At 36.9% G+C, this 16,396-nt stretch overlaps 1 protein-coding gene across 1 annotated transcript in view; it reads right to left on the bottom strand.

The window, feature by feature from the left end:
• CEP152 (centrosomal protein 152) overlaps positions 1-16,396 on the bottom strand; it is a 98,803-nt gene that overhangs the window by 49,764 nt on the left and 32,643 nt on the right. The window contains exons 8-11 of the mRNA XM_061182159.1: positions 16,114-16,314; positions 10,610-10,757; positions 8,843-8,934; positions 7,917-8,080 (exon numbers count right to left, since the gene is read on the bottom strand). Coding sequence (XP_061038142.1) covers positions 7,917-8,080; positions 8,843-8,934; positions 10,610-10,757; positions 16,114-16,314 — 605 coding nt within the window. The remainder of the gene's footprint in view (positions 1-7,916; positions 8,081-8,842; positions 8,935-10,609; positions 10,758-16,113; positions 16,315-16,396) is intronic.

Raw genomic sequence — 16,396 nt, 5'->3', positions numbered from 1 at the left:
CTATTTGAACTAATTAACAAGTTCAGCAATGTGGCAGGATACAAGACCAATATACAAAATCAATTGTATTTCTACACACTAGCAGTGAACCTCCTGAAAATAAAATTAAGAAAACAATCCAGCAAAAAGAATAGGCAAGAGAATAAAATACTTTGGAGCAAACTTAACAAAGACATATGACTAGTACACTGAAAAGCACAAAATTATAAAAGTAGATGACTGGCACACTGAAAGAAATAAAAGAAGACCTAAATAAATGGGAAAACATCCCATGTTCAGGGATCAGAACACAATATTGTTCTACAGATTCCCTGCAACCCCTATCAAAAGCTCAGCTGGTTTCTTTGCAGAAATTGACAAATTGATCCTAAAATTCATAGGGAAAGGCAAGAGACCCAGATTAGCCAAAGAAATCTTGAAAAAGGAAAACAAAGTTGGAAGACCCACACTTTCCAATGTCAAAAGTTACTACAAAGATATAGCAATCTATAGGCAGTGTGGTACTAGCCTAAGGACATATAGATCACTGGAATAAAACTGAGAGGCCAGAAATAAACCCTCACATTCACAGTCAATAGATTTTCGACAAGGATGCCGAAACAATTTAATGGAGAATAGTCTTTTCAACAAATGGTATGAAACAACTGGCTATCCACATACAAAAGAATGAAGTTAGAACCCTATCTCATATCATATGCAAAAATTAATTCAAAATGGATCTCAAGACTTAATGTAAGAGATAAAACTCTTATAAGATAACATAGGTATAAATCTTCAGAACCCTGGATTAGAAAATGGTTTCTTAGATACCAAAAGCACAAGCAACCAAAGAAAAAATACGTAAGTTGGACTTTATAAAATTAAAGACTTTTGTGCTTCAAAAGATTCTATCAAGAAAGTGAAAAGACAACCCACTGAACAGGAGAAAATATATCCAAACCATATATCTGACAAGGAACTTAAACTTGGAATATATAAAGAGCTCTTAAAACTAAATAATAAAAAGACAACCCAATTTTAAAATGGGCAAAAGATGTGAATAGACATTTCCCCAAAGAAAATATACAATGGCCAATAAACACATGAAAAGATGTTCAACATAATTAGCCATTAAGTAAAAACCACATCATTAGCAAATCACCATGATGAGAAACCATTCCATACCCACGAAGAAACTATAATTTAAATGGAAAATACCAAGTGCTGATAAGGATATGAAAAAATTGAAACCTTCATTCATTGCCAGTGACAATGTAAAATGGTGCAGCCACTTTGAACTGTTTGACCATTTTTCAAAATGCTAAACATAGAGTTTGAAAACATATGTCCACTCAAAAATTTGCAGCATTATTCATAATAGCCAAAAAGTAGAAACATAGAAACAATGCAAATAAATGTCCATCAGCTGATGAATAAATAAGCAAAATGTGGTAAATTCATACAATGGAGTATTATTTGGCTATAAAATGGGTTAAAGTACCGATACATGCTACAACATGGATGAACCTTGAAAGCATTATGAGCTAAGTGAAAGAAGCCAATCACAAAAGACCACATATTATATGAATCCATTTAAGTGAAATGTACAGAACAGGTAAATCCATAGAGGTAGAAAGTAGATTAGTGTTTGCCTGAGCTGTGAGGACAGGATAATGGGGAATGACTGGTAAAAAGTACTGGGTTTCTTGTGAGGGATATTGAAATGTTTTAAAATTAGGTTGTGGTGATAGATGGACAACTCTGGGTATACTAAACACATTGAACTGTGTACACTTCAAATGGGTGAATTTTATGGTATTTGAAGTATAGTTAACCCTTGAACAATGTGGAGGGTTGGGGGCACCGATCTCCCCCACCACTTGTAAAATAAAAATACACGTACCATATCTATTGAAAAAAATCCACGTATAAGTGGACCCCTGCAGTTCAAACCCATGTTGCTCAAGGGTCAACTGTATATCTCAATAAAGCTGTAGAAGAAAAGGAAAAAGAAAAACCACCTAATGTATGAGTTCCCTCTAAATAAAGGCAAACCTAATCTATAGTGTTTAGGCATGGATAATTAGGTCTTAAAAGAACAAAAAGCCAGAAAATAATTACCGTAACAGTTAAGATAGTAGTAACCTCAAGGTTATGACTGGAAAGAGGAATATAGGCAGCTGCTGACAATGTTTATTTCTTGGCCTCGGTGGTAGTTCCATGGGAATTCACTTTAAAATCATGCATTAAGCTATATACTCATGTTTCATACACTCTTCTTTATGTGTTATATTTCACAATTTTAAAAGTTTTAAAAGGTAAAATAAAACTATAAAAAGTACTAGAGAAACACCATCAAGAAATCATAAGGGAAAAAAGTGATGGATCCAACTTTATAAAATTTTTAAACAGGAAAAGTGATAACCCTCAGCAATGGATAGGGTACAGAGAAATAGGTACCATCACACGATGTGGGTAATAATGCAAACTACAGGGTTGATTGACAACACTTGTATCAAAAGCCTCAAACATGCATACTCTTTAACAAGAATATTCACCCACATCTTAAGGAAATAACCAAAGACATGAATAAAGACTCGACAACAAGTATGCTTATAATACTGCATTACTTACAGTTTAAAAAAATTTTAAATAGTGTATTACTAACTAAAACATAGTTCATTCATCCACATATCCACTAGTAAGTATTTACAACATTTACTGACATCTAAAGATTTCAGAACGTACTAAGTTAAAAGACACATTATAAAGTAGTATATTCAATGGCATTTTATCCTTTAGAAACCTACAAAACAGATAATGTGGAAGTTAATACCAAAATGCTAATAGTGGTTTTCTTCATGGGGGGTGAAGTAAGATTATGGGTGCTTTTAATCCGTATTTCCTAATTTTTCCATAATAAAGGAGAAAGTTACTTTTAAAAAGAAATAAACAACTGATAGTATGTACCCTTAAAGTGATGTGATGAAAATGGAACCTCATCTGGTTCCACCCATGAGAAAAACATCAAATTCCAAGAGGATCTTCCTTCCTACAAAATGCTTGCCCAGTATTTCTCAAACTGTCAAGGTCATCAAAAACAAGGAAAGTCAGGAGAAACCTAAGGAAAAATGACTCCAAAATGTAAGGAGGTATTCTGGTGCAATCCCAGAACAGAAAAAGAACATGAGGTAAAAACTAAGGACGTCTAAATAAACTATGGACATTAGTTAATAATAATCCATCAATATTAGTTCATTAGTTGTAGCAAAGATACCATGCTGTTGTAAGATGTTAACAGGGAAAAATGGGTGCACAGTATAGGGGAATTCTTTGTACTATATTAATTTTTCTGTAAATCTAAAAATGTTCTAAAAAACTAAAGTCTTTCTACGAAATTGAGTTATTTGTAGTGAGGTGGATGGACCTAGAGTCTGTCATAAAGAGTGAAGTAAGTCAGAAAGAGAAAAACAAATACCGTATGCTAACACATATATAGGGAATCAAAAAAAAAAAAATGGCTCTGAAGAACCTAGGGGCAGGACAGGAATAAAGACGCAGATGTAGAGAATGGACTTGAGGACAGGGGGAGTGGGAAGGGTAAGCTGGGACGAAGTGAGAGAGTGGCATGGACATATATACACTACCAAATGGAAAACAGCTAGTGGGAAGCAGCCGCATAGCACAGGGAGATCAGCTCGGTGCTTTGTGACCACCTAGAGGGGTGGGATAAGGAGGGTGGGAGGGAGACGCAAGAGGGAGGAGATATGGGGATATATGTGTATGTATAGCTGATTCACCTTGTTATAGAGCAGAAACTAGCACACCACTGTGAAGCAACTATACTCCAGTAAAGACGTTTAAAAAAAAAAATCTGAACTAGAAACCACAGACCTAAAGTGCTATATATATTTTTAACACTTCTGGCACATTATTAAATAAAGTCAGTTTGCTAAATAAAGAAAGAAAGAAAAAACTAAAGTCTTTCTAAAAAAATGAAAGAATAGTACCTGAATTAACATATTTTTTCCTGTTTTTCAGTTTTAGATGATTTCCAATGAAATGTTAAAAAATATATATATATATACACACATACATATATATGTATATTGTGTGTATTATACACACATGTATACAGAGAGAGAGAGAGGATGAACAAAATATTAGGCTTTTTGGAATATTACAAAAAGAGATCCTGGCGATATACTACATATTTATCAATATACACAACTTTTGTATGTGTAATACATATAGTGTAAATATATCTGTATGTGTAGATCGCCAACTTAAACCACTTCTATTTATATAGAAATGTAAGACATAAATATAATTATATAAGAAATATAAAACATATTGCAATGCCTCTTCCTGTGCTGCAAGACATGAACTAACTTTCAGCAATTAACAAATTATGCATCCCTAACTTCTTTTCTTACTGAACGTTGACCACTGAAATAGCACATCATGTACTCCTAGAGGGGGCCAAGTCAGAGCAGGGAGAGTGCTTGCTAAAATAATTTTCTTTTCTTTCCCAAAAGGGAAAAGTCAGCAGTGGTGACCAGCCCTATATTAGGCTCACTAGTGAGCCCTGCGAAGGTTGGTTCCCCTCAATCCAAATAAACTGTAGTCCCTTATGAAGCCTGCTGAGAAGACCTAGGGAAAAGGCATTCCACTTGTTAAATGTTTATTAGTTGAGCTTCGCAGCCAACTACAATAAGGGAGAGGGGAAGCTGTCTGCAGGCTGCATGAAGATTTAGCTACTCAAATTCCATGAACGTGAAATAGAACACTGAGGCTAAACCCTTAAAGTTTACTAGGCAGTAGCTTGAGGGAGGTGGTAGTCGGGAGTGAAAACTTGGAGCCGCTAATATTTGGGTCAGTGATTTGAAAGCAGCTCAAGTCAACAAAGAACTAAAATTCTCAACACTGGGAAAGTGCCGCTTCCTTTTGTTCTAAGAATCACAATCCAGCAGAGGAAAGGTACAAATCTAATCTCTCCTATATCTCCTCTCACTTTGAACTAAGAATAAATATTTTTACTTTTCCCTCAAAGCTTAATTCTTATCCATTAAAGTGCTGGTGGGAGGGATGACTATAAGCTAATCTTTCTCACTTATCCTGCACTTCATTGAACATCTCCTTACTGAGCCTCAGTGACTACCCACCTGCTTTAGTTATTCCCCACTTTCTTGGTTGAATGCAGCTGGCATTCCTTTCGGTATGATAGCAATGTGATATCTCAAGTTTATTATCTATAGGAATGTGCTTTAAACTACTGTGGGATTTGGGTTATAAGTACTAATTAAATAGAAAGGGCAAAGAAGTAAATACATTTTAGTAAACATCATGATGGAGTAAGTCTACTTGGAAAGACAAACCTATACACATATACATGTATTATTTACCCAATTCCCAGGCTAATTATGGCACAAATTAAAGTAATAAGTTAGAGAGAAATCTTTTTTGGCAGGAACTAAATCTTTAACCCTCTAAAAAAGAAAAAAAAAAAAAAATATATATATATAGAAGAATGAAGTTTAAGGCAAAAAGGTTTGACTGTCATGCAAATAAGAACCAACAGATTTACATGACAGTCAAGTTTTGGGTTTAAGTACTGGTTCTGCTGCTAAGGGTCTGTCTTCTTGGGCTAAGGAGTTCAGCTCTTTGAGCTCTGGTTTTCCTAACTCTAAAATGACAATGTGGATCCCACGTTTTCCCCAAGATTTAAATGAGGATCAAGGACTTTTTATAAAATATGTGTCCAATCAAAAGTTGATTAATATAAAATCTGATCAATGGTATATTTTAACCAAGCATCTCTTAAATAAAATAGTAACAGCTACCACTGATTAAGTGCCTAATATGTGCCAGAACTTATTACATGAGGCCCTTTATATTCATTATCTATTTTAATCCTTGTTTTATCCTCCAAGGGATATGCTACAATCTACCTGATAGAAAAAGCCTGATAAGAAAACAGGCTCAGAAAAGTCAAGAAACGTGCCCAAGGTCATAAAGTTAGTAATAAATGGCAAAACTATGATTCAAAACAAATCTGGATCTAAAGACCGTGCTCTTTCCACTAGCCCCTTAGAATTAATCTGGCATTAACAGGAAATGAGGCATTCACAGCAGTAAATTTTCCAGATGACTACATTTTAACTTTAAATTTTTATGTAAATCTGTTTAAAGCACATTCATCCTCTTTTTGCTTTAATTAACTAACCAAAGCTGAAGGCTTTCTTCGACAACTCAGGACCATGACTGTGGACATTCTGATGTGGATCAGAACAGGCCTAGATGTATAAAGCTGCTTACCCCGGTGCTCGGCAGCTCCGGCACTGTGGGTTCCTGTAGTTCTCTGCTTGCTGAGGCATAGCTGTCTGGCTGAAGCCCTGGCAGCACCTCTCCCAACTCCCTGACCCAGTTACTCTGTGGTCAGTTAGGAAATCAGGTAACTCATGGGGTACCAACAAATCTAAGTCAATATGGCCCTGGGATAAGAGCCCCAAGGTTGCTCCTAATAAATACATCACATAATCTTGGTCTGCTGTTTGCTTCTTGGCTTCTTTCTAGATTGTCGTTGGGATCTGTTGAGATGAGAGTCCCTAAAGACTGACCTCCAGATAAATGGAAACTTACTCAACTAATGTAACATCATGTTCCACAGCATCACCTGACTGAGATTTTAATTTACTGAATCTCATTTTACTGTTTTGAAAATGGAATCACAGCATAAGTTCTAAAACTTATTGTGGAACAAACCTTTCAGGAGATGTAAACATTTGTATTTAGTTGCATGATACCTGAAACATAACAGGTAGTAAATACTTTCAAGAAACACTAACGATGGCAAACTCAGTCTTAATCTATAAACAAGATGGTGGTGGTTTCATTCAAGAATGCATTCAAGGGGGACTTCCCTGGTGGTCCAGTGGTTGGGACCCCACACTTCCACTGCAGGGGGCATGGGTTCGATGCCTGGTCAGGGAACTAAGATCCCACATGCCACGCAGTGTGGCCAAAAGATAAAAAAAATAAAAATAAATTAAAAATAAATTAATAAAAAAAAAGAATGCATTCAAGAAAGGCTTTCCTTAGCCTGAATACAATCTCTTTCATCTTTCATCTTCATCCCAGGCCAGTAGAACAAATGGATAAATGCCCCTTTGTACATCAAGCATTACATTTAGCACACAGTACTTAGTTGCTTACAACTGTGTCTCCTTTTCCCCATCAGACAAAATATAAACTCCCTGTGGGAAGGGAGAATGTCTATCTCATCTTTTGTACTCTACTCCCAGAGCCTTGCATAGCCCCTTACGAATAGCAAGCGCTTCAAAATAGACGTCCTTTCCTTCGTTCATCTTTTAAGTGTTTAATGGTATCTAAATGTGCTCCCTCTTTTACCACGACCACTCCTCCCCCCACCCACGCTGGTCCCTAGAAGGGACGATGAAGCACTCTCTTCCATGAGATTGCTAAAAATATCTGTGTTAAGCAGTGTTAAGATATCTGCGTTAAGTGTAAAAGACAGAGTCCGTATTTTAAAAATAAGGTCACAGTAAGGTTCCTAGGGAAAATTAATGCTCAGTTTCTCATATACCATTGATAAATGCCTACTTCCAACACACAGTGTTAACATCATAAAAATAATATGCCCCAACCTTAATAATAAAACATACATAATTTAAGTCGTAGAATTTAACTTACATATTTTAACTAAATCATTTTTACCTTACTGAAACTGAGGTGCCCTACTGCTATTGGGACAGTACAATATTAATACTTGAGGTTTTTGTTAATTTTGATTTCAGACATTGCAACTTCATTAGAAATTACTAAAATATACTGTTCTGCACTCAAGAACCCCTTTTATTATGCACCATCAATATTATTAATGTGAATTCTTCTATAGTAAAGTATTTTCTAGATACCTCTTAACTTTGGATTTTTTCCGGTTGACTTTCTTAATACCCAAATCCACATACGATTCAGTGAGTTCTATATTTAATTCTCCTTCTGAGTCACTTGGAAATATTCCTAGTTTTGCAGCAGATTCATAGAGAGAAATTTCATCTTTTAGTTCTTTTATTTCCTCCTAAAACACAAAAGTATTGCAAGTTATATTCATTATTTTTTATAAGAAGGAATCAGTCATTTTATTCTTCAAAATTCATTTTAATGATCAATAGAAGGCAGAAACGCTTCTTCAAATGCATTTTTGGCATACATTAAAAATATAAAGGTAGCACATGTCAGGGTTTCAAGTAAGTTGAATGAACAAATGAATAAATGAATGAGAAAACAGATGTAAACAGCTTCTCTCACTCCTCCCTGACTTACATTTTGTCCTCCACAAAAAGACTCCCTTGAGCCGAGAAGCTGGTGGCAGCACACATTGGCTTACTAGAGTAGAGGACAGAGGAGACTGGTTTGCCAAGAAAGTGTTGCACTTTAGTCTGCCAGTGGTGAAAAGGCAAAAAATGCCTCTTTCCAGTGGAGGCAATACTGGAACTCTTCCTCCAGTGGAAAACGTTAAGTGGGTGCTGGAGGAGGATGTGAGAGAATGGCAGGTAACTTGTAGGTTTCCCACACCTGTAGATAAACTTATCTCTGGGACACCTCCAGAGATGAAAGGATATGCCATGTGAAGGAAGGGACTGGGCCCTGGCTCTGCAGTTGGACAGACCTGGGCCTGACTACCTAGATGTGTGGGTGAGGTTGTGAACAACTCCCATGGGCTGGATTGGAGAGGTGGTCCAGCCACCTCTTTTATATAGAGAAAGCCGGCTCAGAAAGGTGATGTAACCAATGCCTAATTCAGTTACCCATGGAGTCTCTTTCAAGTGGCAACACTCACTTGCAAAGCCTTGTTCATGTTTTCACTCATAGCATGTGCCTTTTGTGCTTGCTGCATCTGGAGCTGGAGCTGAGCCACCTCCTGTACTGAGCCTGTGGGAGAAAGAATCATAGAATACACCAGATGTAAAGGGACAAAGTGCCTGTGACGTACAGAAGAACGAATCCACTGAGGCTACAGAAGGTGGAGCTCTGCTTTATTACCTTTTAACTACCTTTTTAGGAGCACAAAGGTATAGCTAGTAGGACCCAGAAGGCATAGGTCTGGTGCAGACATTTCCAAGATTTAGTATGGCTCCCCATAGGTCCTTGGGAAGTTGAAGACACAGGCTACTGTGACCTTGCCATGAATCAAATCAGCCACGTCTACAGACCTTAACACTCCACAAGTCCTTTAATAGGAGCAGAACATTCCAGCTCACAGAAAGCCAGAGCAAAAATTCTTTGGAATACATTTCTACCGTCTAATAAGAAGACTACATCTTGCTGCCTTTCACTTCTCTCTGAGTTCTTTTATTTCCACCACCCCACCTCCACATGTACAAGAAGCATATTGGTATTGTACTTTTGAAGCTCTAGTAACCTAATATTCTAAATGGTTAAAAGGTTCCCATTTAAAAAGGACTTTATTGGATTTCCTCAAAAGAAAATGAGCATCTGGAAAATGGTTAAGCAAAGTAATGATGGCATATAATGCAACAAAAGAAAATCATATTTTCAAAGTCTTTAATGGTAAGGGAAAAGGCTCAGTAAGTAATGCCATGTGAAACAAAAGGATACAAAACTGAACACAGAGGTGGGACCTAAATGGAGTATGATGAAAATTTTGCCTCCACCAAAATACACACACACACACACACACACACACACACACACACATTTAGACAGTCTTTTCAACTTTTGAATAACCCACTCTTACATACATTGTATCAGTAGTCTGATTGACATCATATGCCAAGGTCTGACTTTCATATATCAGTTGATAAATAATCATTGAGCTATTTTCAGTGTGAGCTATTCACCAGCAAACGAGGCGGTTTTGTCTGCACAGTAGTGTTTGTATAAACATTTGATTATTTTATTGCATTTTACTCTCATATCATTTTATTAAATAAGAAATAAAAGTACTACTGAAAGTGATAGGAAGCATATGTCTCAAACTTAATACCATAAGACCATACTAGAAATCTTAAGCGTGACAAAAACATAACTTATGGGCTTCAACTGACCAGGTAAACGGCTACTCCACTTAGAAGAAAAGAAAAATTAAAGAAGTTATATAAAAGGATAGAACTATATGATCAAAGATCGAGTTTAAAAGCAAAATATAGTGGGATTTCATAACCATTTTTAGCTTTCAGGTATAGAACCTATCTTATAACATATATTTTATTGTTCAATTTTTGCACATTCGGCTTTGATTTATTTTAAAATATACTGTGTACGGAAGCAGGGAACTGTCCATATGTGTGTGTTCATTCCACTTGAAGGAAATACATTTAAACATTAACAACAGTTATCTCTGGGTAGTAGGATCATTGGCTATTTTTATTTTCTACCTTATACTTGTCTGGGTTTTCCAAATTATCTACTGAAAATACACCACACCTCCATACATATATACCAGTAACAATGTTAAAAACAATTTTGTCACCGATGATCTTTTCTGTCTTTTCTGGATTGTTAGAGTAACTCACGGATCCTACTGTGTTCTCTCCACGTATTTCTACTAGCCTTCTGGGGAGCCACCGCCCACGCAGACACCGACCTGAGTGCAACAAGTTGGCACACTGCTTCTGGCTCTCCTCCAGGCTTCTCGTCAATCTGTTAATGATCTCAGTCTTTTCTAATTTGGTTGCTTCTTGATTCCTTTCCAGTTGTTTAACCTGATCTTTCAAATGACAGCAAATATCTTCCTAAATAGAAAAAGTGTCCAAGAAGTCATTTTCATGATCAGTTAGTTATTAAATATTAAACTAACAGTTATGATCTTACATACTTGGATTTTAAGTCAAATATAAAATCATCACCTGGCAGGATCACCTCTTTTACAACGTCAAGTGCACAGGACTGGGAGTCAGAAGAACACACTTATACGATCAAGTCATCAACTTCTCAGTCTGTTTTTTCTTCTGTAATTATGCTAATAAAGGTTGAATTTGAATTTGATGGCTTCTAAAGTCTCTTTCTGCTCTATATTCACAAGGCACTGTTGTTCTAAAACTAGATTTTATTCAAGCCAAAGGAAATGTATTACATCCCTATTTGCATTTTACAGTCTCAGTATAAGTGTATGTATACATATTTAGGCAGACCACTTTGAACCATGGAATTTGTATCCCAAGTCAGCAAGGATACAGACAAACACATGGAAACTCACTCTATTCTGAACAGCCAAAAGCTCATTCTATTCTGAACAGCCAAAAATTATCTCTCCCTCTTCTGAACTTCTTTTAAACTTGATCTGTTTCTCTCATGTTTTTCTTTCTACCTTTTACATGTCTTATTTCTCTTAATAGTCTCTTTGAAGGTGTCTGTGCAGTGCCTTATACATAGGGAGTGCTACAAAAAAAACACTTGAAAAATGTCAGAGAAAAACAGACAGGATAAATGTGTGAGTGTATGGAAATACATGGAAATATATAGAAAATCTAGAGCATGTATATAATATATTCAAATGTCTACAAAAAGAAAATGTGTTTGAAAGTAATAAGCCATGGGAATACCATTCCCAGGTAGAAGAAATCATCACCCCTCATTCAAAAAGGGCTACACAGGCTGACTTCCAAGCAAATAGCAGAGCATGTGAGAGGCAGAGAAGTAAATTAAGGTAATTGGCTGACGTTACCTGAAAAAGCCTGAGGAAAATAAGTAGTAAGAGGAATATCAAGAAAGGACTTTGAAGCAGAGAGAAGGCATTTGGGGCCTGATTTATAGCATAATCTAAAGCCCAGTAATGCCTTAAGGATACAAAGAGAAAATACACCTCATAAGGATACTACTAACAGTCTCCTTAAGCAGAGAAAAGGGACTCTGAAGTCTCCTCTTTTAGCTTAAAAATTCATGTGAATTTTGTATTCTATTTCATAATGTAGTCATGTTTGCTTTAAAGTTTTTCTACCAAATTTTTGAGCAAAATGAAGCTTCTGGAAACTGGTCCATGTTTATTCAACCATGCAAACCTCTTGGCACACTGCTGCTGACTCCCAGGCCAGCTTGAAAAGCTTGGTTCTAAAGCACCAAAGTAACACGGCAAACACAACGAATGAGCTAATATTCATCACAGTGTGAATGTGTGTGCAAGAGGTGGGGGACAACTAACATTTATGTGCCAGGGAGGCCACAATAGCTTTTACAAGAGACTGAGAACTGGCCAAAAAAAGTTCAAGAAAAGGTAGTTACGAAAACCATTACAAAGAAGAGGCAGACCATTGCAATAATTTGACTATACGCAACAATCAATTAAGAGTTCCCTGGTGGCGTAGTGGGTTAGGATTCTGGGCTTTCACTGCCACGGCCCGGGTTCAATCCCTGATCAAGAAACTAAGATCCCCACAAGCTACATGGCCAGGGACGGGGAAAGAAAGTGTCTTAGGCAACAATCAATTAAGCCTCTCTGTTTCCTGTTGACAAGTTCAGGGAAACAGATTATACTCATGAAACTATGCAATTTAAATACTAAGAAACAAAACAAATGGTTCCATCTTTTCCATGATTAGCCTGAGTGAGAACACTCAGTTCAAGACTGAAAGAGAGGCAGACGTCTTTTAAGACTGAATGAGACAATTGTAGTGATAAAGAGATAATAGCTGAATCCACTAGAGCAAATAGAATTGAACAGATATGCAGTGCACAAAAAAAAAAAAAAAAAAATGAGGATTAGGCTAGACTCACAGAGGTCTGTGGGAGTCTCTTAGCCAATAGGAAGTGTTTAAGTACATATAACATTTTTTAAAAGGTTAGAAAATAGATCAGGTGAAGGTCATAACATAGAAACCAAAGTCCATGACTTCACCAAAAGCTGAAGATTTCAAGAAGACCAGAATGAATAAAGGTTTTATACCATCGAGGAGATAATCAGAGACCTTAACCTGTATCAGGAGGAAGTACTACAGAAGACAGTTTGGACAGATGACCAGAGATCTTAGAATATGACACTTCTATGAATGGGAGAGACAGTTTGGAGGAGAGAGCCTAGGAGATAGTTTGCTATTAGAGTTTGCTATTAGAGTTCTGTCAGTGAAGCAACATTACGAGCTGCGAGAAGCTCATTTCTTCTCATCTTCTCTGTCACACTAAAAAACCCAAGAGGAACCCAGCCAAAATAAAAAGAACTGCTATATGTTGAGGGTGTGTACAATCCTTTCTACCAGAAAAGCTGATGACTTAAGGAAAACATTAAATTAATAATATAATTTTACAAACCATGTTTTTCTCAAAATATACTAGTTACACAGAAATTCAAAAAAACACAATTATACGATGGATTGCTACTTCTCCCATTACATGGAATAAGGTAGTCCCTGTGTTGAGTTTTGTCTTTCAAAATATAATTAAATCTACATAAAACTTGTTTACATTCTGATGTTTAGCTGTTTTCAGTAAAAGTTTACTGAACAAATGAAATAATATGACTAGTTTAAAATTATTGTCCTTTCCCTCCAAGAACCAGTTTTTCCCAAAGCAGTGATTTTCAACTTCTTGCAAGGGGACATATGAACTTCTTGGAAAATCTGAATGAGCTCATGCGTCTTCTCAAAAAAACTGCATATACTGACACCCAAGAGAAAATCATACCCACAATTTCAGAGGATTCATCAGTTCCCTGGGGCCTAGTCATGGACTGCCTTAGGAGATGCCAGGTTAAGACTCTCTTGTCACTAGCAAAACTTAACAGTGTGTGAACATCTACTCTGCTACACTGTCATACACATAGGTACACACTTGTGTGTGACTACATGAGAGCCACTCAGAACCCAGACATTAGCAAACTTATTCAAGTTCATCTGCTAAATCACCCAGTTATTTCCTCGCTACTCTTTTTCAAGAGTTGTTTTATTCTTCTTTGTAGCCTGCTGAGTGGAGTAGAGCAGGAAAAGGCTTATCTACAAGGGAAATATTTTGCTCCTCTTCAATAACTTTGATAAAGAAAAAGAGGGCAAGGGGCACTATGTATGTATAGTTACCAGTTATTGTAAGAAAATCTAAATCAACCGTCTCTCGTGCATTTTTCTGATTACAGGCAGCCATCTCCCTAGCTCTCGGTTGATCTTTACAGCACCTCTCCAGTCAGGAATCTCAATTTGGATTCAGAGATAATATGAATTGACCTTTCATTAAAACTACTGCTGAAGATGTAGAGAATGGACTTGAGGACATGGGGAGGGTAAGCTGGGACGAAGTGAGAGAGTGGCATGGACATATATACACTACCAAATGTAAAACAGATAGCTAGTGGGAAGCAGCCACATAGCACAGGGAGATCAGCTCGGTGCTTTGTGACCACCTGGAGGGGTGGGGTAGGGAGGGTGGGAGGGAGACGCAAGAGGGAGGAAATATGGGAATATATGTATATGTATAGCTGATTCACTTTGTTATAAAGCAGAAAGTAACACACCACTGTAAAGCAATTATACTCCAATAAAGATGTTAAAAAAAAAAAAAAATACTGCTGAGCCAACTGATAGCAAATTGACAGCACAAAAGGGATACCAGAAGAAACATTCCCAGAAAGGAAAAACCCTAGGCACTTTGGAATCACCACTTTGCAAAGCAGTTATACAACTATATGCAGAAGCTAACATCAGTGCTATGCTCTGCTCCATTTAAAAAAGAAAAAAGAAAAGAAAAAAGAAAAATCACTCACAGAATGCAACAGTGGAAAAGACCTTAATCAATAACTTCAACATATGGTTCAGGGGTCTGAAGCCCAGTCAGCACAGAATGAAAACTTTGTTCTGTCTAGGGTTCTAGTCTAGGGTTCTTCTATTGAGGGGTTGGGGGAGGTGAGAAAAGAGAATGGAGCAGGCACAGGGGTTGAACACATTAGGAATTGCTCCCAGCCTGTCCCTGTGTAATTGTGCCCACGTCAGCAGAGAATGGAGAGATCCTCAACCCAGCATGGAAAAGCCACCAGACTCCACTCCTCTCATCATGCAAGGAGGCACCACTCTCCCCGTCCAACTTTCATGCTGCTACCCAAACACAGACAAGCTTAGTAAAACCATATCTCAAATTCCATTTGTTTAAAATATTATATAAAGTAGACTTAATAATTTGTCACAGGCTTTGTCTTTCCCTGCCCGTATATATCCTTCACACTGATCAAATTCACAATATTTTTCTATATAAAAAGAATAAAAAACCTTATGTAGGAAAATAAGTCTAATAAAAACATAAACACATATGAAAGTAAAATAAAATGAAATGGTATACAATTATTATTGCCAATAACACAATCTTATATAGCTCTACCTAAATCATGGAAAAATTTAGAGTCAGCTGTATAAATAAGAAAGAACAACCCAAATCAGTGTGAATTTTAAGTGTGGTGGGATTTTCCAGACCCTCACATCTTATTATTCTTCTCTTCTTTCCTTGGGTTAAATTAATTCTGAAATTACATTGAGAAAAATGATCTCTGAAATGTTATTCATTCAACTGATTCCCTGGGGTTTTGGAGCACAAGCAAACCCACTATCTGACTCACCCTCAGCTTACAACATTTTATTCTCTTTGGGGCAAAGATAAAATAAAAACTGTGAAATATGCTCGAGTTTCATATCTAAGTGATTTTAGATCAGAATCTCTTCCCTACTGATTACACTATTCTCCAAATTAACTCTTCTCCCAAGATCTAGACAATCTTTATTGACAGGTTAATAACCAAAACACTGGGAGACCCAAGAAAAGCCTTCTCCTCCTGGTTAGCTCCCAGGACAACCTCTCAAGTCCAGGCCAGCTCCCAGACACTCCTTCCCTTCAGTCCGGATTTTTCTAGGTCATATGAACAATATGTCCAAATACTCGACAAATGAAGAACTAGTAATGTGAGAACTGAGAAAGTACTAACCAATCCTGTAAGAGGAAGGATTTCCAATAGTATGTCGTGAAGGCATATTCATAGATAAAAACTCTCTGGGCTTTTAAATTATACTCATACACCTACTGCAAACATCCATAATTTCTATATGATGAACTGCAAAATGTCAGTTATAAAAAATAACCAGCTTTACTTGTTTATAACAGTTGCTCATTTGAAATCATCCCAACCTGTTCTTTAAATGCAGCAACTGTAGCATCCAATTTCCTTTGCAAGGATAGCACTTGCTCTTCATACTTCTTTGTGAGGCCCGTAACAATGCTCTCGTGCTGCTCCCTCGCACGCTGAAGTGATTCCGAATGACGCAGGTCCAGCAGCTGCTGCTTCAGGCTGTCCAGAGCCATTTCAGTTGTTCTGGACTTCTTAATCATCTAGTAAATACACACAGGACACCTATGTTTACGGTATTTCGACTCTGTGCTCTCTTTATGAATTTTAACTCTAAAAATCAAC

Source organism: Eubalaena glacialis, chromosome 2, assembly GCF_028564815.1.
Source record: "Eubalaena glacialis isolate mEubGla1 chromosome 2, mEubGla1.1.hap2.+ XY, whole genome shotgun sequence".
In the NCBI taxonomy this organism is placed as follows: domain Eukaryota; kingdom Metazoa; phylum Chordata; class Mammalia; order Artiodactyla; family Balaenidae; genus Eubalaena; species Eubalaena glacialis.
The sequence above is the reverse complement of the archived record's forward strand: the minus strand, read 5'-3'. Positions and strand labels throughout refer to the sequence as shown.